The 24,605-nt window shown below is 56.2% G+C and overlaps 1 protein-coding gene across 1 annotated transcript; it reads left to right on the top strand.

Annotated features, from left to right (window-relative positions):
* REXO1 (RNA exonuclease 1 homolog) lies at positions 1 to 21,764 on the top strand. Its single transcript, XM_087816602.1, has 16 exons — positions 1 to 157; positions 9,974 to 11,739; positions 12,717 to 12,818; positions 13,658 to 13,868; positions 15,732 to 15,886; positions 16,721 to 16,852; positions 16,969 to 17,092; positions 17,769 to 17,882; positions 18,017 to 18,154; positions 18,299 to 18,412; positions 19,067 to 19,140; positions 19,392 to 19,502; positions 20,070 to 20,185; positions 20,338 to 20,476; positions 20,642 to 20,762; positions 20,859 to 21,764. Exons 1-16 carry the CDS (start codon positions 1 to 3, stop codon positions 20,945 to 20,947), a joined length of 3,663 nt encoding a protein of 1,220 aa, XP_087672728.1. The 3' UTR covers positions 20,948 to 21,764.
* The last annotated feature ends 2,841 nt before the right edge of the window (positions 21,765 to 24,605 follow it).

Raw genomic sequence — 24,605 nt, 5'->3', positions numbered from 1 at the left:
ATGCTACGCTCCACCGGCTTCTTCCGGGCCATCGACTGCCCCTATTGGTCTGGGGCGCCCGGGGGTCCTTGCCGGCGGCCTTACTGCCACTTCCGGCACCGCGGGGCCCGGGGCCCGGGCGCGCCCGGCGGCGGCGGAGCGGCGCCCCCCGCAGCAGGTAATGCCCGCCTGCTCGCCTGCCGCAGGCTAGGCTTCCCGGCCCGGGCCTGGACTCCACCGCCGGCGCTTCTCCGGCCCCCGTTCCCGGCCCAGCCCCCTCCCCACACTCTCGCGGGCAACGTTCCCCCAGCCAGGACCGGGACCCACCCACCTTGGGGCCTGGTTTAAGTCGCGGTCCTCTGTGAGCCTCGGTTTCACGAAGTGTAAAATGTAAACAACGGAGAACATGCCCTCCTAAGGGTGTCGCGAGGGTGGAGTGAGATAACGCAGGCCGAGCGCGGGGCTCGTGCAGCGAGCGCGGCTGACACTGTTTAGCAGGCCCAGGACTCCTGCCCTAATTAGCGTCTGAGCTCTTCGGGAGGGAGGACCATTCCCGCCGCTTCCCCGGACCTCTAGTGTTTGTGGCAGTCCTTGTTTCTTTCCGCGCTACTTCTTCGGTTGCGCCTTCATTAGGAGCATCTACTGTGTGTCAGGCCGAGTGTCAGACGCGACGGCTCAGGGAATAAGCCAAACCTACTTGACAGGGACTGGAGGGGGATAGGCTTCCACGGAATTCCCAGCTTTGGGTTGAGCAGAGAACGTCAATGGACTTGCTTCTCTTTAGATATCGTTGTGGTAATTGTCAGTGTCATGGCAGAGTTTGGTGAGAGCTGTGAGGGATCTGGCAGGGCTTCTTGTAGTTGTGAGATTGAGCTGAGACATTAATAACTTCTCATCGTAGGTTGTTTATTTTCTTGCTGAGGCCACTTTTTAATTATCATGTCTATGTCCCTCCGTGGAAGCTGTGCGAGCACGTGTGGCTCCCTCCCCCCAGGGAACCCCCAGGGAGCTCTGGCCACTAGGCTCCTGGGATTGAAGCTTGAGGCCTCCCAGAGAAGGAGCCTTCACTGCTGCACAGGGTGGATGGTTCTGTTGTTTTTGATTTTTCAAGATGGGGTTAGAAGTAAAGGTGCTGTGGGTAGTCAAAGCAGTCCTCTTTTTGTAATTGTTACCAGCACTGAGTTCACTTCTCGTATTAGCTGTATCACTGGTAAAATGAACCTGGGTTTCTGTTTGATTCAGCCCCACACAGGCCCTTCCATTCAAATTAGGGTGTTTTTTTTCCAGGACGCAGAGTAATGTTCATTTTAAAAACTTTGGAGAGTACCAAAAAGCCAAAATACAAATGTTTTGTATCTTGCCCAAGTCCCCCCTCTGCCAGCTTGCTCTCCTTCCTTCCAGCCTTAAAAACAAAAGGCATTGTGTCTTTTCACCAGAGTTGTGATCCTGCCACAGTGATTAAGTTGGGCTCTGTTTTCCCCACAGTCCCCAGTGAGACAAGAGGCCATCCCTGGTTTGTGGTTCCCATACCAAGCGGCCCCTCCGGATGGCCTAGGAGCTGTAAAAACCTACCCAGGTCCAGGCTTGCGTATTTTAGGATTCTTTGCTTAGTGTTGATCAGTAGAGCAGTGAGTCTTTGATGGGTGGCCCAAAGCCTGGGCTCAGGCTGGCCAGAAGGGGGTGGTGAGTAGGTGGGATGCTTGGATGGGCCAGGGAAGGTGGTGGCACTAGGAGGACATGGATGTGTCATGCAGAGTGTGCACATTACCTGTACAGCACCTGAACGAGTTTGTCTACCCCCCCACCCTCACCTAGGGGACACTGGGCAATGTCTGGGCACATGTGTGATTATCACAACTAAGGGTGCTGCTAGCATTGAGTGGGTGGGGGCCAGGGATGCTGCCCAACACCCCACAGTGCCCAGGATAGTCCCTTCTCCTATACATACAGGTTTATCAGCCCCCAAAATCAGTGGTCCCAGCGTGATCAGTGTCCCAGAACTGACCTGTTGTGTATTTGGTAATGTGATGGGCGAGCTAGCCAAGACCTATAGGGATGACAGACCCTGAAAAGCACCATCTCCCTAAGCTCCTCAGCCCAGAGGCTAGAGGCACAGGAGCCCAACAACCCTGGATGAGGTTGGGGGACCACTGTGGGGGGGGCTTGTATGTGGCCCCCAAGTCAAGGCATTTTGGCTTTGCTTTCTATTGTGCAAAAAACCCGACAAGGAAGGGGTAGCCTGGCCTCCCACTGGTCAGTGTTATTTGCCTCAGTTATCTCTTCTGCAAACTAGGTCTCAACAAACAGCAGCACTGCCTCCTCTCCTCTGTCTGATATTACTGAGCAGCTACAGAAACTTTTTCCTGCTTTTCGTTCCTCCACCCCCCACCCCACCCCACCCCACCCCACCCCAGAATCCCCTTTGCAAAATAATTTCCATCAGATGGTTTTTAAGCTGAATGGTGGGTGCTCAGGAGTTGGGTTTGCTATTCTTTGAGCTGCATATGTGCAGCAGGTGGAGTCTGGCTGGCATGATCTGATTTACAACAGAGAATGGAACACAGAAGGAAATGAAAAGTGGGAAGGGGGGGCCAGTCTGGGCAGACTCTGACTGAAATTCATGGAAGTGTTTTCTGGCCACTGTCCTCCTTTGTGATGCCAGGTCCTTGAGAGTCTCCTTGTAGTGGTCAGCCTGCGCCGTTTGAGGGAGCAGGCATGTGTGCCAGCTGTTTTGGGGAGATTGGTCCTGTGGCTTCCTATGGGCACTAGGTTTTCTGGAGACAGCTGTGTGGAGTACCTGTCAGCAGAGCGGTGTGGGTGGCAGGCAGGATTGAAGGCCGAGAAAAATGAGGAGCTGACCCTGTGACCCTCCAAAAGGTCTCTCCTGGCTCTGTGTGAATTCAGTATCTGTGAACCAGGCTTTGGATGCAAAGGAGGAGTGTCCAACATCACAGATATGGGCTGGGGTCCAGAGAGAGAGCAATTGACATGTGGGGTTGTATGGAAGTCAGGCAAGTGTCCCCATGCATGTGATTATTGAGCTGGGCCTACAAGGATGAATAGGAGTATTACTTGGTGGGTAATGTGATGGGCGAGCTAGCAGGTTGTTGGGAGGCAGGCAGCAATCCAGGATTCTGGACAGGGAGACAGTGCACTGAAAGGCCTGGGATATTCTCATGCTCTGTGGTGTGGAGGGGGAAGGAGAGGCTGTCCCCCAACACTACTGCCACCCCTAGCAGTCCGGGCGGGGTCCCCATTGTCACACTGACTTGTAACTTGTCCTTTTCTAGCATAGGCCCTGAGAGTGCCACCATGGTCCAGCTAGTCCACCCTAAAGATGGGGAGATGCAGAGCCAGTTACTTTTGCGTTGTGGTTGCTGGGAGCTGTCTGTCCAGAAGGAACTATTTCTTCTTCTTTTTTTTTTTTTTTAAGTCTCACCTGAGGATACTTTTTCCATTTTTTTTTTTTTTTTTTTAGAGAGGGGAGGAGGAGGGAGCGAAAAAGAGAAACATTGATGTGAGAGAGACACATCAGTTGGTTGCCTCCTGCACATACCCAGCTGGGGCAGGGGATGGAATCTGCAACCCAGGTGTGTGCCCTTGACTGGGAATCAAACCCGTGACCCTTCGGTCCTTGGCAGACACTCTAACTACTGAGCTAAACTGATCACGACAGAGACCCTTGTCCTCAGGAGTGGACATGCTCCAGGCATTGAGGGGCCTGTGGCCCTTGGTTGGTGTTTCTTTCTTCCATCCATCCATCCATCCATCCATCCATCCATCCATCCATCCATCCGTCCCACAGACCTTTGCAGACATTTGTATTGGTCAGCTCAGGTGCAGAGAGGAGCCAGGGGGCCAGCATGTTGAACTGCTGAATGGAGAAGGCAGGGCCTGAAATGTGACAGAGAGGGCATGTCCAGATGTCACTGGACCACTTTCACTCCATGCACATCCTAGTGTTCCTTGTCCCTCTGTGTCCTAGAGGCCAGTTCTGTCCCCACCTACTTGACAGTCACATATCACAGTTGCTTGTCTGGAGAGACTGGTGTCCCCTCTTCTGGGAGTGTGGCCCAAGAGGGCCTTCACAGAGCAGGGGTGTAGGCACTGTTTCAGGAACCAGACCTGTCACCCCCTCCCCAGCACCTGCCTGCAGAGTCAAGTAATAAAAGCCACTGTGCTCATGTGTAACCCCTGTGTGTGGACTCTTTCTTAGGGGATACAGCTGGCTCCCCCCTCGTCTTGGTCCCATGTCCTGGGACTGCCTGTAGGAGTGCAGCCTTTCTTCTTCCCTGGCTGGGGTGCACATTCACCTGTCTTCACTTGGAACATCCAAAGGTGCTTGGGGTTGCTAGGTCTCTGTGTTGGGGGGACATTCCTGGGAGCCTGCACAGTGGAGGAGGTCACCCCAGAATCACTCATTGGAAAGAAAACCCCCAGGTGTTTGGGGAGTTGGAAATGCACTGGGGCCAGAAAGAGTGGGAGCACTCTATTTTGAAGATTTATTTATTGGGCTCACTGAAATGATTCATACTGTCATGGACGGTGAGGATGGATAGGTTCGAAGGAGAAAAGGATGCCTTTTATCCCATCCCAGGTTGCCTGTCTTTGCCCTTATCCCCCCTCCTGTGGTTCTTTCCCTGAGTTTTTATACCATCCTGTATATTTCTGCATATTTTGAAGCTTAGCCCAAAATATGGGCTGTTGTGGTTATGATCCAGGCTGCTTAGCCCCAGGCGGTGGGTGTTTTGAGGGCAGCCTGGCTCCGGGATCCTGGTTTGGGGAGTAGGGTATAATGACTGATGCCAGCGTGGCTCTGGGGGCACAGAGAGAATGGATTTGGTGGTGGTCCCATGTCTGGCCGGGGTCCTCTTTTCCTTCCCCTGGAGCTGGCTGTGTGGTGCCAACTGTGCTGAAGCCCTAGCCTTGCACTATTTCCCAGGTGGCACTAGAGCTGAGGGGAAGCCCTGGGGGAGGGCACTAAGGGAGGCTTTCGGAGGTCCGAGCCTCAAATCAGTGTCCCAGGTCTTCCAGTGTTGTTACTAGCCCCAGAGGCAGGTGTGTGGACCCTGCCAAGTGGGGAGAAGGACCCCAGACCTGCTTCTCTAGGCATAGCCAGCCTTAGCAGGGGCATGTCTTGGATGCCTCTGCCATGTACACCTGAGAGCACATTCCTGGTGGCCTACATGTACCCTCCCCAGGTGTCTAGGGTGCCCTGGGCAGTGTGGGGCTCTCTCCTCTGATTCAGAATGGGTGAGTCACCAGGTGCCTTCACCCCTAGGCTTCAGGTTCTAGGCCTGTCCATTGGAGTGCCCCAATATACAGGAATAGGGTGTTGGGGGAGGCCTCCAGGAGCAGAGAGGCTGGCCCTGGAGGGAAGGAGTGGCTAGCCCCTCTGAGGACCTGGGGGGTTACTCTGCCCTCCATTGGGGGTAGTCTTCGGGAGTACTGCTTGCCAGATCCCACTTCCCAGAAAAGCCCCAAGTATAGAGCACTCTGACCATGAGCCCTCCACTTCCCCCTGTACCTGTTGCACCATTGCAGCCTTGAATATCCTTGGTCTCCTGCCTCCGCTTCAAGGCCTCTGCCACCAGGGTGGATCTCGTCGCTCCACCATGACTAGTTCTTGTGTTCCTGCTTATCTCCTGTGTGGCAGAGATTGTGTCTCCAACTGGTGTCCCCAGCGCTCCTGCTCAGGGTGGGAGGGCAGATCAGCAGGCTATGACTGCCACCTGGGTTAGAGGAGCCCCTGCTGATGTCTTACCAGGTTTGAAGCTTGGGGACCCCTGTACAGTTCCACACTTATCTTCAGTCTTTGGGCAGACTAGGGAGAAAAGGGGTGGGTAATGGCCGGGCCTTCAGAAGCCAGACGGTGGGGTCATGTTCTCCCTGAGTGGGGTCTTTACCTCAATGTCTTGTCGTTGATTCCATGTGCAGCAGTTAGGGAAGGGTGCTTGTGGTTTCTAGAATGGAGGGTGTGGTGGGAGCAGGGAGGAGCAGAGACTGGGATAGGGCCAGAAGGGGGAAGGGTTTTTTTGCAGAGGAAAGATCTGGAGGGGTTGGCGGTGCCCACCAGGATTGGGAAAGGCCTGTAACTGTTTTGTTTGTGGGTCAGCCTGTCAGGGTTCAGCGGTGTCCTTTCCTCAGCTCATGCCCCGGCCTGTACAGTTTTAACATCCCACGGCCCCAGAAGCTAGAGGAAGAGGCCTGGTTTTCTGCCATGCTGAATACCTGTCCCAGAAGCTGGTGATCAGAGAGTCCAAGGGGGGACAAGGTCACTGAGGGAGCCGCCCATGGTGCTAGAGCTGTTCTCTCCTTCAGCTGGGCCAGGTCCTGGTGGGTGCGTGGTGCTGGGTGCACAGAGCCAAGCACGAATGACCAGGGAAGGTGAGCTGTGGGGGCTGGAAGAAGCCTCTCTCCATCTTTCCCCCTCTTTGACCCAGCGAGGGGCCTTCCCAAGGAATATTCCTCAAGTGACCACCAGGCAGGCCTTTTGCCTTATGGATGTCCCAGGAGCTGGGGAGCAGCCAGCCCCTCCCTTGCCCATGTCTGGGGGTCTGACTTCTCACAGAGTATAACTCTTTTGGCTGGGCCTTTGTGAGGGTTTTCCAGCCATTCCCAGATTGCTCCCTTTTCCAGAAAACAGCCCAATTAATCTTGTTTACTAAAGGCATGCTTACTGCTACAAACCCTCAAAGAAGAGCTATTCTCTTCCAGCCAAATCCCCAATAATTGGAGGACCCCTTCCAAGGTGCCTATGGTCCTTCCTAACCTCAAAGGTCACCTGTCAAGTTGCCTTCTGACTGCTTCCACCAGTGGGTTGGCAGAGCCCCCAGAGCACCAGGCAGCTTGCAGAACATTTTCTTGGGAGCTCCTCCACTTCTGACAGGTCCCCTGAGAGACCTGGTCCTCCGAGGCAAGTGGAGCAGGGAGCTAGATGGCATGAACAAGTGCTTTATGTATTTGTGTCCCCTCGCCAACCCTCAGATAACCTTGGGGTGGCTTGGTGGGGGTGCCCCCCTTGGGGGATGAGCTCTGGGTCTCAGGGCTACAGCAAAACCCCTGGCCTGTGTCCTGGAAGCTCCCAGACCTGTCTAGAGCTCCTCAAGCTGGTGACAATTAGCCTTATGGCACCAGTGGGGAAACAGACCCCAGAGCAGGATCAAGACCTTGACTCAGGCATGCCTTGGGCAGTTTCTTTTGCTCTTTGGTGCAGTGGGTGGGGCAGGGAGGCAGCCTTCACCTGGTACTGAAAATGCCCCACCTTGGCAGAGCTCCTGGGTGCTCAGATCAAGGTCTGGGCCAGGCCAGGAGCTGCATCCCTTCAGAGTGAGTGGCTCAGACCCCTCAGTGTACCACCCTTCCTACCTGACAAGTTCATGGGTTTCCTGGAAACCGGAGGAAGTGGAGCAGGTGTAATGACCCTTAGGAAACATACTAATACAGGCTCCCACTGAGAAAGCCAGAGCTCTACCTCTGGTCCACCGAAGCCAGTGAGGCCAGATGGCCTCAGGAACTTTGCAGGGTTCCTACCCTTTCCGCCCGCTCCCAGGCACAGCGCCTCCTCCACCTGGCTACCAAAGCACAGGCTCCTTGGGGAAAACTCCTTTGGTTCAAATCCAAAGTGGCTGAAAATCCCCAGACTCTGCACTCTGATATGACCTTGGAGAACCCTTTGTGGCATGGTTTTGCATCGATCCTGACCCCCATCCATTAGTCCTGCCAACCTGTCCTGGGGGAGGAGGGCCTTCCCACTAGGTGGGCCCTTGCTTCCGTTCCCCACAGGGAGGGTAGGGTGGGGCAAGAGCTATCTTAACAGAAGGAGGGAGGTTTGGGAATAAGGTGAGCTGCGCTAGAGGCCCCCCCAGAGACCTGTGCAACCCGACAGATCCTTCTGTGGACATGCCCAGTAAGTGACCCCAGCTCTTGGCTGGTGGCATTGGCCTGGGCTCCTCCACTCTGCTGGCAGTTAGGACTTGGGGGAGGGAGGGCATATTGGCTCCTCTCTGTTTATGAAGGTGGGTGCTGGGCTGGGGTGGGTCTGCCATTGGTGCCTAGGGACCCATCCTGGGTCAGGGTGGGCTGGGAGGGTGGCTTTGACCCCACTGCTAGGTCTCTAGCCTTCCCTCAGGATGGTCCCTTCACCTTGTCCCTCACTGGGGACAGAGAGACTGTGAGTCTTTAAAATATTTTTCCCTTTTTATTGATTTCAGAGAGAGAAAGGGAGAGAGAGAGAGAAGAAACATCAATGATAAGAGAGTCATTGGTCAGCTGCCTCCTGCATGCCCCCTGCTGGGGATTGAGCCCACAACCTGGGCATGTGCCCTCACCAGAAATCCAGTTACAATCTCCTGGATCATAATGGGTCAGTGCTCAACTGATGAGCCATGCCGCCTGGGCAAGGACTGTGAGTCTTGACCCCGGGTCCTCACACCCCAGCATCCTCAGCTGTGATGTGGGAGGCAAGAAGTGGCTTTTCCCTCTCCCAGTGTGAATGCCCTACAAGGAGAGCCCCTGGACCTTTGGAACTTGTTCTGCCGCTGGTATCCAGCCCTCTGTCGTTTTACCTTCCTTCTCCCACCCCTACCCGGGCATGTCCTCTGTCATCTGAAGCATAGATACATGCTTCCTTTCTCCTTTTCAAATATAATTTCAAAAATGGGATCCAAGTTAAAAGCCAGACTACAAATCTATAATGAACTCCTCCATCCCCTCCCTGAAGGCAGCCCAGGCCCAGCCACTGTCCTCTGCAAAGCTTGTCACCTGTGGGCAGCCAGACACATGGGCTTCTCCCTAAATGAGGATGTGTGAAATTCCTGGGGCTGCTATGGCAAGTCACCACACTGGGGGCCTTCCAACAGCACAGATTAATTCCCTGACAGTCCTGAAGGCCAGAGGTGCACACTTGGCCTCACGGTCTAAGTCCAGGTATGCTCAGGGCTGGCTCCTGGAGGCTCTGGGACAATCGGCTGTCATTCTCCAACCATAGAGCATCAACTCTATTGGCCTTTTCTTTAGAGATGCTATGGAATTATGTTCAGTAGAATATCTAGTGATGAACACTAAACTCTGGAATATTTATGGTAGATCTGTATATTTGAATATGTATATTACTCCTTTCTTGAAATGTGCTGTATGTATTCACATTTCATTGAAGATGTCTGCACCTCTGTCCATAAGTGAATCCTAAGGTTTGTGCCAACACTGGTGGCACTGGGGTTGTGCTTACCTCTAGCATGTGCTTTTTCCTTTTTTATACCCATGGGATCACCCCATAGATTGCCTTCTGCTTCTTGTTTTCCATTAAAAGTGTGTGGGTATCCTTTGTCCACAGTGCTACTTAGTGGTGGATACTTCAGTGGTTTCCATTTTCTTACTTGTACAGGCACACCCGGCAGACTTTCCTGCAGGAGGATGTGTGGAACAGAGTCTTGCACTCCTCAAACCCTGCTGGGTGGGCTGTGTCTGCTCCCCTCCCACCCTCAGCCGTGAATCAGGGAGCTCTGAACACACTCTCATTCCACCCTGTCAAGCATCTTTGTGCCCTTAGACCTGCCTGGGTGTCAAGCCCCCTTTGGCATTCTTCCAGCTCCTGGATGCAGGAAGCAGTGTGGGGTGGCTTCCATGTAGGCATGCCCAGGGGGAGTCCCATCACCATCTCACCCTGGCTTCTGGATCTTCTGGTCTTATCTGTCAAGTTTCCACCCCTTTAAGTTGTTGTCCCAGGGGCCATGCCAGTTTTTTAACCTTGTGGCTGTCTCCGGGGCCAGGGTTCTCTACCCCTCATCCCACTTATCAGCCTCTGCAGGCTAGGGCCTGCATGGAGTGGCCTTGCTGTGTAGGCTGAGCCTCAGTGGAGGGTCTGCTGTAGGCCTGGCCCTGCTAGGTTCTAGAAGTCCAGTTCTCTGGGTCAAGGCAGTGGCTGGTTGCTGGCTTGTGTGGCTGCTACTTCACAGGCCTGCTCACCGCTGTTTCCTCTCTCTTACCGTTTCAGGGCTTGGTTATGACCCATACAACCCTGAGCTGCCCAAGCTCCCAGCACAGAGGGAGAATGGGGTCCTGGGCAGAGGAGACGAGTCCCACTCAGACATCCTGGAGCTGGAGCTGGTCAACCAGGCCATTGAGGCCGTGCGCTCTGAGGTGGAGATAGAGCAGCGGCGGTACCAGGAACTCCTGGAGACAGCCCGAGAGCACGTCTCTGCTGAGGTCCCCACCCTGGCACCCCACAGCCCTGCTACCAGCCTGGATGAGGATGCCTTCCCACTGTCCTTTGATTACAACCCTGGTGGCCGAGGCCTGATAAGCCCTAGTGCTAGCTACCAGCCCACCCCACTGGCTGCTCCTGCTGAGCTGGGCAGCAAGTACTTGCTGGCCTCTCTGGACCCTACTCAGGGCCGTGGTGGAGGGGGCAGCAGTGCCCTGGAGTACGTCCCCAAGGCTGTGAGCCAGCCCCGGCGGTACAGCCGCTCAGTCTCCAGCAGCAAGTATGTGGTGGACGATTCCAAGCCGTCCACTGACCTGGAGTATGACCCACTGTCCAACTTCTCCGCTCGGCTACTCAGCAGGGCCAGCTCCAAGGATGACAGAGCCCCTAAGCGGCCCCGGGGCTCCCGTGGCAGCAGTGAGCCCTACACACCTGCACTCAAGAAGCCCTGTGACCCTTTCAGTGGCTGTGATGCCAGGTTCTCTGATTCAGATGATGACACGACTGCAGCTCTGGGAGACCGGCCTGCCACTGCCAGCCCCCCGAGGGCCCAGGCAGGAGCTGAGAGCAAAGCCCCTGGCAAGCCGGGCTCCAGGGAGGGCCAAGAGCCTGAGGAGGGTGTCCTTCGGGAGACCAAGGAGATAGCCGTGCAGTACGATGTGGGGGACCTTGGGCAGCCTCCCAAGGGCCCCAATGGGGCATGCCTGGCTAAGCCTGGCTCCCCCCAAGCCAGGGCCTCCCAAGAGTGCAGCAGCCCCAAGAAAGGAAGACCCAAGAAGAGGAAGAGTGGGGTACCATTGACCCCTGGCCTCAAGGACAGTGTCCGGAAAACAGAAAGGGGTAAGGATGGAGAGCACAGGAGGCCAGCTGTGAAGCCCTGTGTGGACAAGAGGGTCTCGCAGGCCGGCAGCCCCCAGCGCAGGGCAGAATGGCCCCAAGGGACCAAGAAAAAGCCATCTCTGGCCACCTCAGTGGCCAGCTCAGGGAAAGGCCGGACTGACCGTCTTCGACTGCAGCCGAGCCCTAGCCCCACTCGGGACACCTCCCAGCTGCCAGACAAGATGGGTGGGAAGACCCAATCTGGGAAGCTGGTGGAGCGCAAAGCCCACTCGCTGGACGAGGGCACCTCCCAGGCCGCCCCCAAGCTGCAGAGGCGAACCCTGAGCCATGCAGACCTCTTTGGAGATGAGAGTGAGGATGAGGACCCAGGGCCTGTGGCATCTGGAACGCATCCCTCTGCCCTTACCAACCTCAGCTCCAGCTCAGACTCTGACTCTGACTCTGACTCTAGCCTGGGCCTCTCAGCCATGCGGGGGCCGCACAAACGCCTCAAGGCCTCTCCTCACCCCTCACCTTGCCCGGCCTCCCTCTCATTCTCGTCATCCTCCTCCACATCCTCCTCCTCCTCCTCCTCCTCGCGGGCAGGCAAAGACGTGGACTACTCTGCCCTGGAGAAGGAGGTCGACTTTGACTCTGACCCCATGGAGGAGTGCCTGCGCATTTTCAATGAATCCACCTGTGTCAAGATGGAGGACAGGGGCCGGAAGGCCCGGCAGGTGAGGGTCTGGGCTGGGCTCAGGAAGGCTGCTGGCGCACTGTCCCCAGAGTCTCCCTGTGACTGGAGTCTCAGCGCAGAGGTGGAGATGGCTTCTTAACTTGTCCAAAATTCAGGAACCCTTGGTGGCTACTTGCTGCCCCCCCCGAGCCCTGTGCAGAAAGAGAACACTGGCTTATGGCCCACTGGTGGAGTTCTGGCCTGTGCAGTGAGTGGGGCTTCTGTGGCAGCTTCCAAGAACATCCAGCAATGGGGTATCGGCACCCTCAATCCCCTCTCCCTCATCCCAATTCCTTTCTCCTTTTCCCAGCCCCTTTCTTCTTTCTTCTGACTCCTCTCCGTCCAGTCCCTCCCACTTCTTCCACTACCTTTTCTCTCCTCCTCTCTACCCCTTGTCTCCCTCTTCCCTGGCCCCTTTTCACACCTCTCTCTTTCTTCCCTCTCCCCTCCCTCCTCGGGCCTCCCTCTCAAATCTTTGCCAGAGTCTCCTTGTGCCATGTGTGCCCATATCAGCCACCAGAGGGAGCTTGCTTTAAACAGCAGGACAGTCAGTCCCTGCACAGAAACCTGCAGCTTCTGTGTGGGATCTCAGGGTCTAACCCCTGGCTCCTTGTTCCCTTAGCAACACCCTGTTCACAGTCCTTTGAGGACTTGCCATCTGATTTCTTCCCCTTGATTCCCACATTTCTGAACCCTGCTCTGGGCAGGGTGAGCAGGCAGGTAGGCAGATGAAGGAGGGGAGCAGGAGGCAGTTGGCCCATGAAGGGCTGGGCACATCTGCAGAACTCACCTCCAGCGACGCCTGGGAAGTGGGCTCAGGACTGTGCTGATGCCTGGATTCCTTGGCTGGGAGGCATTGAGTCTGTTTCCTCACCTGTAAGGTGGGGCTGGGAGTGCTTCCCAGGCTGACTGTGTAGCGTGGTGTGGGTGGTGAGGCCAGGGGAGGGAGCCTTGTTGAGGGACGAACTTGTGTTCCAGCCCCCCAAAGAGAAAGTGGAGGACAAGGAGCAATTGGGTCTGACCACTCTGTTCCCAGGGCAAAAGAGGAGGATCTCTCATCTCTCCAAGCAAGGCAAGGAGGTAAGGGTCTACACTGGGATCCTGGGTAGAGGCTGGCAAGAGGGAAAGGATCTCTTGTCTGCAGAACAAGGTCAACGGGTTTCTTTGGCAGATGCAGTCCAGCACTCCCTGTGTCCTGGCAGAGAAGTGCCTGGGACCCACATCCAGTCTGAGTTGTGCTCCATGCTGGGGGGAGCAGGGCCCAGAGCAGGGAGAGTGAGCTGCAGGTGAGCCCTCCCACAGGGTCACACTGCCTGGTCCCTGTCTTGCTCTGAGCTGTGCTGTGTGATCTTGGGCAAGTGGCCAGACCTCTCTGAGCCTTAGCTTCCTCCCCTGTGGCCCAGAGACAGGAGTGGTTGTCGGGTCACTGTGGGGCACTCAGTGAGCTGGCACAGGGAGGGCTGAGCAGAGGATGGGCCCCGCACTCCTTACCCAGAGCTCCCTCCTGTTGATTCAGTCCTCAGGGAGCTCTGGGATTCTAGAAGCAAGTCCAGAGAAGATTAGATCAAGTGGGATTGGATCAACATGTTAATCTAATCAGGGGCAGGGATTTCCGCTTGCCCTGTGCCTATATCGGGTGAGGACATAGCCTGGCTCTTAGATATCGGAGGTCAGGAGAGTAGGGCCATGCTGGCACCCAGGATAAGTCGGGCAACATGAGCTTGAGGGCCTTAGTGCTGAGCTGGTTTCCTCCAGGGCATCTGCAAGCTCCTAAGGCAGAGCTGGGTGCATCCTGCCCAGCCCCAATCCTGGAGCCCCTGCCTCCCTGCCAGTGGCCCTACCGTCAGCCTATTGCCCCTCGTGGCCTGCTCTGGGTGCCCCCCACATACAGCTGGGCCCTGGAATTTCTCATCACCCAGCCAGAGCCCGTGAGGAGAGGCCTGGCCCCCCCCACCCGGCTCCCCACCGCCCAGGAGGTGTGCTACCGGCGGGCTCAGCAGGCTCAGAGGGAGTCAGCCAGCTGGCTCCAGGCTGCCCAGCAGCCAGCCGAGAAGCCGTCCTCCATCCACATCTCAGTTCCTGGCGAGAAGAGGAGGATTGCCCACGTCCCCAACCCCTGCCTGGCTGCAGGTGAGTCCCAGGGCAGGGGTCTTGGGAGGCAAGGCTCCCAGTGTACCTGCGGTGGTGACCTTGAGTAGGGCCCGGCCTGGCCTCAGTGAGCTTGTCTATAAAATGGGAGAAAGTCTCCCAACTGTTAGCAAGAGGCTAGGGCAGGCCTGAAAATCTTCCAACTGTTAGCGAGAGGCTGGGCACGGTGCCCAGTGGCTCTGGGCCTCTCCCGGCTTTGGTGTTGGCACTGGGGGGCTGGCTGTAGAGAGTCTAAGGGGTGTTTGTCTGCCAGACCCAGGCTTCTTCAGCACTAGCCTCCCGCCTCCTTCCAAGGCCCTGACCCAGAGGTCACCCTGTGGCCTTCCCACTCTGTCCCTGCCTGGTCTTTGTGTCCCTGCCTCCCCCAGATTCCTGGGGTATTGGAGGCCTGTGACCTGGTGGGGGCTGGTCTGAGTGTGGGCACTGGGCTCCAGACAGTGGTGCTAGGAACGGGGAGCTGGCCTGGGGATGTAACCCAGGGTCTCAGGCCCTAATTGAACTGTGCCAGCTGATCTGGGAGAGGGGCTGGGTGCTGTATTTATTCCTCGTTCTGCTCTGAGGGGCACTTTTCCCCACGGGCCTTGTCTGAAAGTGGGGCTGCACATTCAGTGGGAGTGTCTCTATGTGGTGGTATCTGGAGCTGAGGAAATGTGCCAGGCCAGGCTGTTGGAGCCACCTGGAAGCCTCTTTAGATGCAGGCTTAGCCTTCCCAGCCCAAGGGTCTTCCCCACTCTGGGTGTGCTGCTGGTTTAAAGACCCCCTAGAATAGCCAGCTGAGTGGGTAGTCATGTTCCATGTGGTGGTCCTGCAGGTACAGGCAGGCATCTACAGCTCTCCCCTGGTTTTCCCTTGTGTGTCCAGACTCTTATCCCTCGCTCCCCAGAGCGCCTGAGTTAGAACTTGACAGTGATAGGCATGGTTGTGGGTTTTTAGCAATGGTTTAGCTAGGGAAGGGAGATTGCACCCTGAGATGTGTACAGTTTCATAAACCTGCACTTCTGCACTCAGCCATCCGTAGTCACCACTGTGGCAGCCAGCATTCCTGGACACTGCCTGGCTCTCCGGAGCCTAGGCAGCTCTCCTGGAGTTTCGGGAGACCCACTCAGTGCTGTGCACTTGTGTTGCAGGAAATTCTGCATCTGTGTGAGCCTAAAAGCTGAAAAGTGAATGTTCCTCCCTTCCTTCCCATGTGGCCTGCAAGGCCCACCCTGGCATAGGACTCCTAGGAGCTAGGGACCTAAGCCTTTCATTTAGTGCCTTGGTCTCCTCATCTGCTCCTGTTCCTTTATCAGGGCTGATCCCAGGCTCAGAGCTGATCAGAGGTCCCCTCTGTGCATACACACTCAGGGATACACCTTCCCTGGCCCTACTGCCCTACCTGGGGGCGGGAGACTGTCTGGTTTGTGACCTCATCAAAGGGAGAGGAGAACACAGAGGCAGCAGCAGCCAGCCAGCTGGGTCACAATGACCAGGCTGGGGCATCCCAGACCCTCTGGTCCTCAGTCCAGGAACCAGGGCCTTTCCTCTCTCAGACGTCAATGCTTCGGAGTCAGGGGCCAGAACATGTGGCAGAGGCTCCCCATGCCCCCAGCCACTTGCCGGACCACCCTGCCGGCCTTCACAGCCCCATTTTTGTGTCCCCACTCTCGATGGACTTGCCCAAAAGCAGATAGAGCCTAATGTCCTTCCACAGCCCGTGTTCCCACCCCTTGCCCTTCCCCCTGTGCTCTGAGATGCACATCCTGCTGATGCTGAATGACCGCAGCTGCCTAGTGCTCTGCAGCTCAGTGATGGGTGCGCTGTCTTCCTGCACTCACGTCCCCTGTCCCCCACCAACCTCCACAGGTGCCAAAAGGACCCTCCCAGCCAGCAGCAGCCAGCCTCCCAATGGCCTTGAGCTGGGCAGCCAGCATCTGAAGACGCGCACGCTGTCAGGCATGGCGTCCAAGACCACCAGCACTGTCACCCCCAAGCGTGTGGCACACAGCCCATCTTTACAGGTAACTGGTTCTCCCTGCAGGAGCCAGGGCACCCTGTTCATGACGCACCCAGCATCACAGGCTTGCTTTCCCCTCTTCTTGTTCCCTTGTTTTCTTCTTTAATTCACAGCCTTATTTTGTTTTCTCCCCCATTGCTTTTTCAGAGAGAGTGGAAGGGGGAGGGGGGGAAAGAGAGAGAAACATCGATGTGAGAGAGAGACATCAATTGTTTGCCTCTCGCTCACACGCCGACCAGGGCCCAGGATTGAGCCTGCAACCAAGATATGTGCCCTTGGCTGGCATCGAACCCAGAACCCTTCAGTCTGTAGGCTGATGCTCTAACTACTCTGCCAAACCTACTGGGGCTAGCCTTTCACCTTTTTTTTTTTTCCTTTTTTAATATATCTTTATTGATTTCAGAGAGAGTGGAAAGGGGAGGGAGAGAGAGATATAGAAACATTAATGATGAGTGAGTTGTCATTATCGGCTGCCTCCTGCATACCCCCGATGGGATCGAGCCCATAACCCGGGCAAGTGCCCTGACTGGGAATCGAACCTCAATCTCCTGCATCCTAGGTTGATGCTCAACCGCTGAGCCATGCCTGGCTAGCCTTTCACTTTTCAGAGTAGTTTTGGTTCATACTGAGAGGAGAGAGAGGACAGAGCTGCCATGAGCCCCCCCCTCTTGTTAACACTGGTGTGGTCATCTCTTGGCACCAGCCACCCATGATGACCCCCATGGTCACTAAGGCCCAGTTTCCAGCAGGCTCTACTCTGTGTGGAGGGGTTTCCAAGAAGTGTGTCACAGGAACAGGCAGAGGTGTGCCACCTTTACTGTTTCTATGTCTCCTCCAGAGTTTAAAGAAGCCTATTATCCCAAAAGAATTTGGGGGCAAAGTCCCCACTGTCATCCGCCAACGATATCTCAACCTGTTTATTGAGGAGTGTCTCAAGTTCTGCTCCTCTAATCAGGAAGCCATAGAGAAGGTAGGTGATCCTGGGAGGTGGCGGCCAGCCAGCTGGGGGGTGCAGACCAGGTCCTGGGCAGAGGAGCTGGGACCATCTGTTGGGATGTCCAGGGCTGAGTGGTGTGTCATCCTTAGGCACTGAATGAGGAGAAGGTGGCCTACGACCGCAGCCCCAGCAAGAACATCTACCTGAACGTTGCTGTGAACACCCTCAAGAAGTTGCGGGGCCTGGTCCCCAGCACTGTGCCTGGTCTCAGCAGTAAGTTGGGCAGGGTGGGGGCAGCTTGGGTATTGCATCTAGAAGATTCAGGCCCCGTGCCTCCTGCAGTGGGTGGCAGGGACCCTCCTGGCAGCCTTTCTGCCGCTCTGAGCGGTAAGATTTTCAGACAAAAGGTCCCCTGCTGTCAGGCTCTGTCTAAGCTGGCATTGGCCCCATGCCCTCAGAACAGCCTCTTCTCGCTCTTAACCACCCTCCTCCTTTGAGATCGGGGTCTTTCCAGTGAGGGGCCTCCTGCCTGCTAATGGGGCTGCCTCTTCAAAGCTCGCCTGCCTGCTCTGTGCATTAACCTGGGAAGACGTTCATGGTGCCTCTCGAGGGCACATTAAACCATCAGTGGGCGCTTCCCTGTTCTGTTCTCAGCTGGCCCCCCCCACCCCCATCCACACCTCCTAGGCGAGATGCACAATATATCTCATGTTAAATTCTTTCCCTATGAGGATGAAAACCCTCACCCAGGGGGAGATGGAGGGAAGACAGAGGGGCTTCCAGGCAGCCCAAGGCCTGCTGATCCTGAGTTAACTGGCCCAGGGTCACATGAGGCTGGGCCTCCCCTGTCTCTGGGTGGTGGGGAGCTGTCCTGGAAACAGGGCACGGAGGAAGTGGGGGAGCACTTGGGAGGGATGAGGGAGTCTGAGCCTAGTTTACCCCCTTCCAGAAACCAGTGGCCGGAGGGTTGTGTCCCATGAGGTGGTGCTGGGGGGCAAGTTGGCAGCCAAGACCAGCTTCTCGCTCAACCGCCCGAGTAGCCCCCGTGTGGAGGATCTGAAAGGTAAGCCTGCCTCCTCCAGAGCCTGGGGTGCAGTGCCTGCCTCCTACCCCCACCCCTCCCTTCCACCCACTGCCTACCCCTTGACTATCCCTAACCTCACTGTGGACTGATAGCCTATCCTTGGTTGTTTGCAGGAGCCGCCCTGTATGACCGCCTCAAAGAGTACCTGCTCACCGAGGACCAGCTCAAGGAGAACGGCTATCCCTTCCCGCACCCCAAGAGGCCGGGGGGCGCTGTCATCTTCACTACTGAGGAGAAGCTGCCCAAAGACTGTGAGTTGCCTCTTGCCACTGTGCTCCTCTAAGGGTACACAGGGAAGGTCATCTGGGTAGAGAGAACAGCATAGGTGAGTTCAGGCCATGAGGGCTCACCTGACTCCTTGCCCTCCCTCCTGTCTACCTGTCTGCACGCCACAGCCTCCTGCAGGGTCTGCTGCCGCTGTGGCACTGAGTACCTCGTGTCCCCCTCGGGCCGCTGTGTGCGTGAGGAAGAATGTTACTACCACTGGGGACGGCTCCGCCGGAACCGAGGTGAGACCCTGGCCTGGCCCCCTCCCCTCTGACCCCCTCTAACCTCTTTTTAGTTTTCTTTTGTTGTACTTTATGACAAAAGTAATTAAAGACCTTTCTGTCACAGCATTGAGACACAGATAAAGAAAGGCCTCCCCACAACCTTGTCACCCCCACTTGCCCTTCCTTGATACATAAGCGTGATACATAAGCGCTTGTGGGTGTTTCGGAAAAAAGGATTTGTCCTGTCCAGCTGCTGGTTTCACTTAATGGCCAATATGACCAGGTGCTCACCCATAGGGACGCACAGGTCTGGAGTGCCTGTGGCTGCCTGTGGACCCACTTCTGGGAGGCACACGGAGGGTTCCCTGGGGCACAGCTTTCCCTTAGGCAGGCCCCGAGGGAGTCCACACCTACATATGTCCTCACTGCTAATCTGAGAAAGGGCCCTTGCAGGGTCAGGGGGCTGTGCCTATCCCAAATCCTCCCCTGTAGGGCCCACTGCTCCTAGGAATAGAGCTGGAATCCCTTGCCTCACAGGGAATCCTTGCCTTCTACCCAGGGCTAGGGTCCCTTCTCCTGGGAAGCTCCTTGCCAGCCTAGGCAAAGTATGTAGTCAGCAACTACCTGCAGGAGGTGTGGGGGCACTGCCACTGACCCCTGTCTCCCTTTCAGTGGCTGGTGGCTGGGAGACTCAGTACATGTGTTGCTCAGCTGCCATCGGCTCGACTGGATGCCAGGTTGCCAAGGTAGGTCTCCTGGGCCCTGCCTGATACTTTCTTGTCCCAGGAACCCCCCACCCCATCCTGATTGGAGCAGGTTATCTTCAGCTACCCTCTTCCTGTCCTTTGGTTTATCTGCCTTGGAAAGGGACTTCAGTTCATGAAAACCCCGAGCACCAGCCTCGCCCCATGGACTCAGCCTCATTGGCTTTTCCTGAGGTCCCCTCCCTACCCTCTGATTCTGCCACCTTCACATTCTTTCCCCTCCCCACTCTCAGCAACATGTGCAAGACGGCCGCAAGGAAAACCTTGAGGGGTTCATGAAGACCTTTGATAAAGAGCTTCCAGAGGATGCTCACCCAGGAATCTACGCCCTTGACTGTGAAATGGTGAGTCATCTGGCTGACCACAGGCACTTGCTGAGGACTATGGCCCTTGTAGGTTGCAGGGGTCTTGCTGCTCCATGGGGCTGTCCCAGCTCCTCTGCCTGAAGCTTTGGGCAGTGCCAGTTTTAGGATAAAGAGCTGTGAACAACAGTTAGGTGGTCCTCCCTGTGGGTCACGCTGTGTCTATAGCTCTAAGGCTCATTCACAGCCTTGCCAGCATCTGCTCAGAAAGGACTCTTCTCCCATTACCAAGTAGATGCTCTTACCTTACTTGAGCGCACACCCATACTCTGGACACAGCCAGCATTACTCAGGGTCCCCTCTGCATTCAGATGCTGTGCGGACGTGTACACAGTACAGGCTTTGGTAAAGGGCACCTGGTTCACAGCTGCTCTGACCCCTAGATAGGCCCCGGTAGGTCTCTGGCCTGGAGCCAGCACCTCTGCTGCAGGGCTCAGGAACCAGGGGCAGCCTTGTTGCGAGCACTGGGCTGGGGTTGTCTGGTCAGTGGTGTCCAGGGAGGAAGGCAGGCCGTGGGGCATGTATGAGTAGTGTCCTTCTGGCCTGCAGTCCTACACCACATATGGCCTGGAGCTGACACGAGTCACAGTGGTGGACACCGACATGCAGGTTGTTTACGACACCTTTGTCAAGCCGGACAATGAGATTGTCGACTACAACACAAGGTGTGGCCTGACCCTCAAAGGACTTGGGATGCTGGGGGGGGGATCCCTGCACCCCACTAGGACCCAGTCTCCCTGACCCTGACCATGTTCCCAAGTTGGAGACCCCTCGTGCCCTCCTAGCCACCCTAAGGCCCCTGCCCCTCCTGTACCAGGTTTTCAGGAGTGACTGAGGCTGACCTTGCTGACACAAGCATCTCGCTTCGGGATGTCCAGGCCGTCCTGCTGAGTATGTTCAATGCTGATACCATCCTCATTGGACACAGCTTGGAGAGCGACCTGCTGGCCTTGAAGGTATCCTGGCTCCCCATGCTCTATTATCAGAGGGCTGGTGGGGCTGTGGGTCAGTAACCAGACATACTGCTCTGGAATCCTCCTAAGCCTTGGCTGCCTTTGTGGCCCAGCCCTCCTGGGGCCCTGTGGGCCCTTAGGTCCCTGACAGGCTTGCCATTCCCACAGGTCATCCACAGCACTGTGGTGGACACATCTGTGCTCTTCCCTCACCGCCTGGGCCTCCCCTACAAGCGCTCCCTTCGGAATCTCATGGCTGACTACCTCAGACAGATCATCCAGGACAATGGTGAGTGGTAGGGCTGGTGGGGGCAGGAGGGGGGCTTAGTAGGGGCAGGGTGGGGCCTCAGGGCTGGCTCATTCTGACCCTCCACCCGCTCCACAGTGGATGGGCACAGCTCCAGCGAGGATGCCAGCGCCTGCATGCACCTGGTGATCTGGAAGATTCGAGAAGATGCCAAGACCAAGCGGTGACCGCCGCCCGCCCCCCTGCCCTCCTGCGTCCTGCCTCCCACTGCCCTGGCACATCCTCTAGCCCCAGGCCTCTTCCAAAACAGTGCAATAAATCTCGAGAGCTAACCCTGTCCACATCACCAAGATACAGAAACAGAGAGCACAGGAGGAGCTGCGTGGCACCCAAGACCCAGCTTGAGACCTACCTGGAGCCCCAGCCTATGTGGCCCCTTGTGCCCTCCCTGCCTCTGCCCCAAATTACTGTTTTTTGGAGACTGCTGCTGCTGACAGTGGAGGCTGGGACCACCTGCCTGGGCCCTGCTTGTGTCCCCAGCAGTGACCCTTATAGGCTGACCACCTGTTCCTTCCCCCCTCACCTGCCAGAGTGTCCAGTGGGCCAGGCAGGCTTGTCATGGGTTTGTTTGGACAGGGGTTGTCTTTTTTTATTGTTATTTTTATTATTTTTAATTTAAACCTGATGACTTGCATAGTTGTCTTCCCCCACCTGGAGGAGCAAGACCCTGGTGCTGCCTTCCCTCCTGGGGATGGGGGATGGGGACAGGAGCAATCAGCTGGTGCCACTATAGCCACCAGGATCCCAGACTCCAGCCTTGCCTGGGCCTGGTTGGGTGGGAACTGGCCTCCCCCAGCCCACCGGGACTCCTTGACCTCTAGGAACTGAACCAGCCCCCAGGGCCCTGGCATCTGGGCACTTCCCATCCGAGCCCTGCTCTTACCTGGGAGCTGTTTGTCAAGGCCCAAAGTGCCCATCCCCCCCATTCCCGCCCAATGCCCCAACCCCCAGGCAGGGACAGAATAAATGTTTGTATGGATTTTAGATGTCGTGGGATGCAGTGGTGTTCTTGGTGCCAGGTGTGATTCCACACACACTGTGGAGGTCATTGTCCCTGTAGCCAGGACTGCCCCAATGGGGGAGCAGGAAAACCAGCTCCAGTTCCCAGGCTATCCCTAGGGTCTACCCCCTGCCCTGGGGATGAAGTGTTCTGGAACAGACCAAGAGCCTTGGGCAGTCTTAATGATTGGGGCCTGACACAATTCCAGTGCCTTGGTGGGAGCTAGCAGCCAAGTCCTATGAGGGGTTGAATGTCTGAGAAGCTACCATGGAAAGGGCAGGGCAGCCACAGCCCACTGCACCATTTGCTGATCCCCAGAAATGTATGTGCCCAGCACCCTGAATTCACCCCATTTGTGTCTTGTGGCTCTTGGTGGGTAGGAGGACCAGGACTGTTCAGGATTCGGCTTTTAATTTATTCAAAGTGAAAAATGAAGGCAGAAAAAGACTTGTGGGATAGGAGATGCTGGGAGTGTCCAGGTCCTGATGGAGCAGAAAGGTGCTGGGAAGAAGGCTGTCAGGAGGAGGTTCCTGCCACCCTGTCACTCTGGCTTTTGCTAAAGGCCAAGAGGTCAGCATCCTGGGCTGGGACATAGCAGCCCCTCTCCTAGGGGCTTCCTGGGCCAGGGCTGCATCGGGGTTCCTCTCCAGGTCCTGGTGCCCTAGAGGGGGACAGGGCTTGGTCCAGTTAGGCCCCTACCACTGTCACATCCTTCTGGGGCTGTTTTTGTAACCAGCTGACTTAACCCTCCTCTTCTGTAAAGTTTTCTAATTAAGTGGTGCCAGTGGCATTACAGAAGCCAGTTTCTGTGTGGTGTCTGTACCCCTCCTCAGCAAGAATGAGGGGAAGCTGGGAGAGGAGCTCCTCAGCTCAGGAGGTATGCAAGCTTTCAGCTTGCCAACCCTGTTGGTTCTTGGAGGCTGAAACCTATTTCTCTCTGCTTGGGAAGCTCCTCTCGCTGCTTGTTACTATCCCAGGGAGGAAATCAGGTCCCCTGACTCTCCTCACAGCTGAATCCAGCAAGGCCTCTCCTAAAGCCCCTTACCCAGGGTCTTTCTCATTAACCACTGGGTAGGGGTAGATAAACATTTGTTGAGTGAACGAACAAATGAGTGAAAGGAGAGATTAACTTGGTATCCCCAGAGGCCAAGAGGAAGTGCAGACAGGGTTTCCAAAGAAATGTGATTGATAGGTTGTTGCTCTAATGGGGATCCTCATTCATTCATTCATTCACTCACCCAACATCTGCTCATAGGTGCAGCTGGTGCCTCGGGGGGGCCCCAGCCCCAGGTGGGGAAAAGACACTAGGGCACAGAATCAGACACAGGCACCCCTATCCGTTGGGTCAGGACTGGGCCAAAGCAGAGGACCCCAGGAATGAGTAAAGTGCCCAGAGCCCACTGCCTTCCTAATTTCTGTGCTTCAGGGGGCTCCTAAAAGTGAAAATGTGAAATATGGAGCTTAATTATCTCCCTTGTGCCCCCAAATTTGTCCCTCCCCCTGAGCTCTAACTCTCAAGGGAACTCTAACTTTAGTAGCCCCTTCCACACACCCTCCCATGCTGGCTCCAGTTCCCTATCTCTGACTCCGGCTCCCCCAGCCTAACCACCATCTCCCACCCCCATCACCTCCTTATGAAAGGCCTCCCCAGAACCCTGGCCACCCGCTGAGTGGTGACACACCAGGACCGAGCCCTAGAGGTTTCCTCTTGGGGTTGGGATTGTCTTAGTGGCTCTAATGGCTCCCCCCAGGCCGGCACCCAACATTGAGCCTGCGCATAGGAGGTGACAACCTGCAGTTACCTACCTGTGTGTCCTTCTTTTGCTTCTAGTCCCATGCGGGTCCCATGTGGATCCCGCAAAATCTGCGCAGGCTCCAATCCACCTTACTCAAGGCCCAGCTTCACAAGGTCCCGCCCCTAAATAACAGTCCCCTTAATACTCTGGTGCTATTAAGACCCCTAGACCCCATGCCCTAGCCTGGTAGCTCAGTTAGAGCGTTGTCCAGATATGTCAAGATTGAGAGTTTGATCCCTGGTCAGGGCACATACAAGAAACAACCAATGAATGCAGAAATAAGTGGAACAATAAATCACTATTTCTCTCTCCCTTCCTCTCTCTCTAAAAAAAATCAATAAAAAAAAATTTTTAAAAGAGCCCCCCACCAATCATCCTGCCCCTCTGTGCAAGACCTCGCCCACTGACCCACTGCAGCCCCTCACCCATTGCAGCGCCCCAACCCTGGATCTTGACTCGCCCCTAGGCTGGCACCACTCCAAAGACCCTCCCAGGCTCTGCCTCTTCCCTGGCCCCGCCCACAGGACCCGACCAGCCTCCCCTCTACCCTGGCCCTCTTTGTAAGGCCCCGCCCCGATTTGTCTTGGCTCCACCTTCCGGATGGGGTGCGGACTCTGTGTCTGTGTCTGCGGATCACCCAGCTCAGGGAGGCCCCAGGAGGGGGATGTTGGGCCTTAAATCCTGCGCCTTGAGGCGTGGGGGGGGGGAGGGGGAGCTAATGGGGCGCTGAGTGACCTGAGTGGGAGTGAGGAGGGGGCAAGCACTAGAGTGTCTTCCTACCCCAGATACACTTTGGGTGAGTTCTGGCCATCCCAGCGCCTCTCCAACTCCACCTGCCCAGTGCGGAGCCTCCCTGGGCTCCAGGTCCCACTGACTGAGTCTCGCTTCTCTTCGTTTGGGGAATGGACGCAGCACTGCTCAGGCTCCCAGGAGAGTCAGAGCTGGCCCTGAGCCAGGTCCTGGCCCTGAGCCATGGTTCCAGGGAAACCCTAGACTCAGACACCAGCCCTCCTGCCCTGGGAGATTTCC

This window comes from Miniopterus natalensis, chromosome 4, assembly GCF_054644295.1.
Source record: "Miniopterus natalensis isolate mMinNat1 chromosome 4, mMinNat1.hap1, whole genome shotgun sequence".
Lineage (NCBI taxonomy): Eukaryota > Metazoa > Chordata > Mammalia > Chiroptera > Miniopteridae > Miniopterus > Miniopterus natalensis.
The sequence above is the reverse complement of the archived record's forward strand: the minus strand, read 5'-3'. Positions and strand labels throughout refer to the sequence as shown.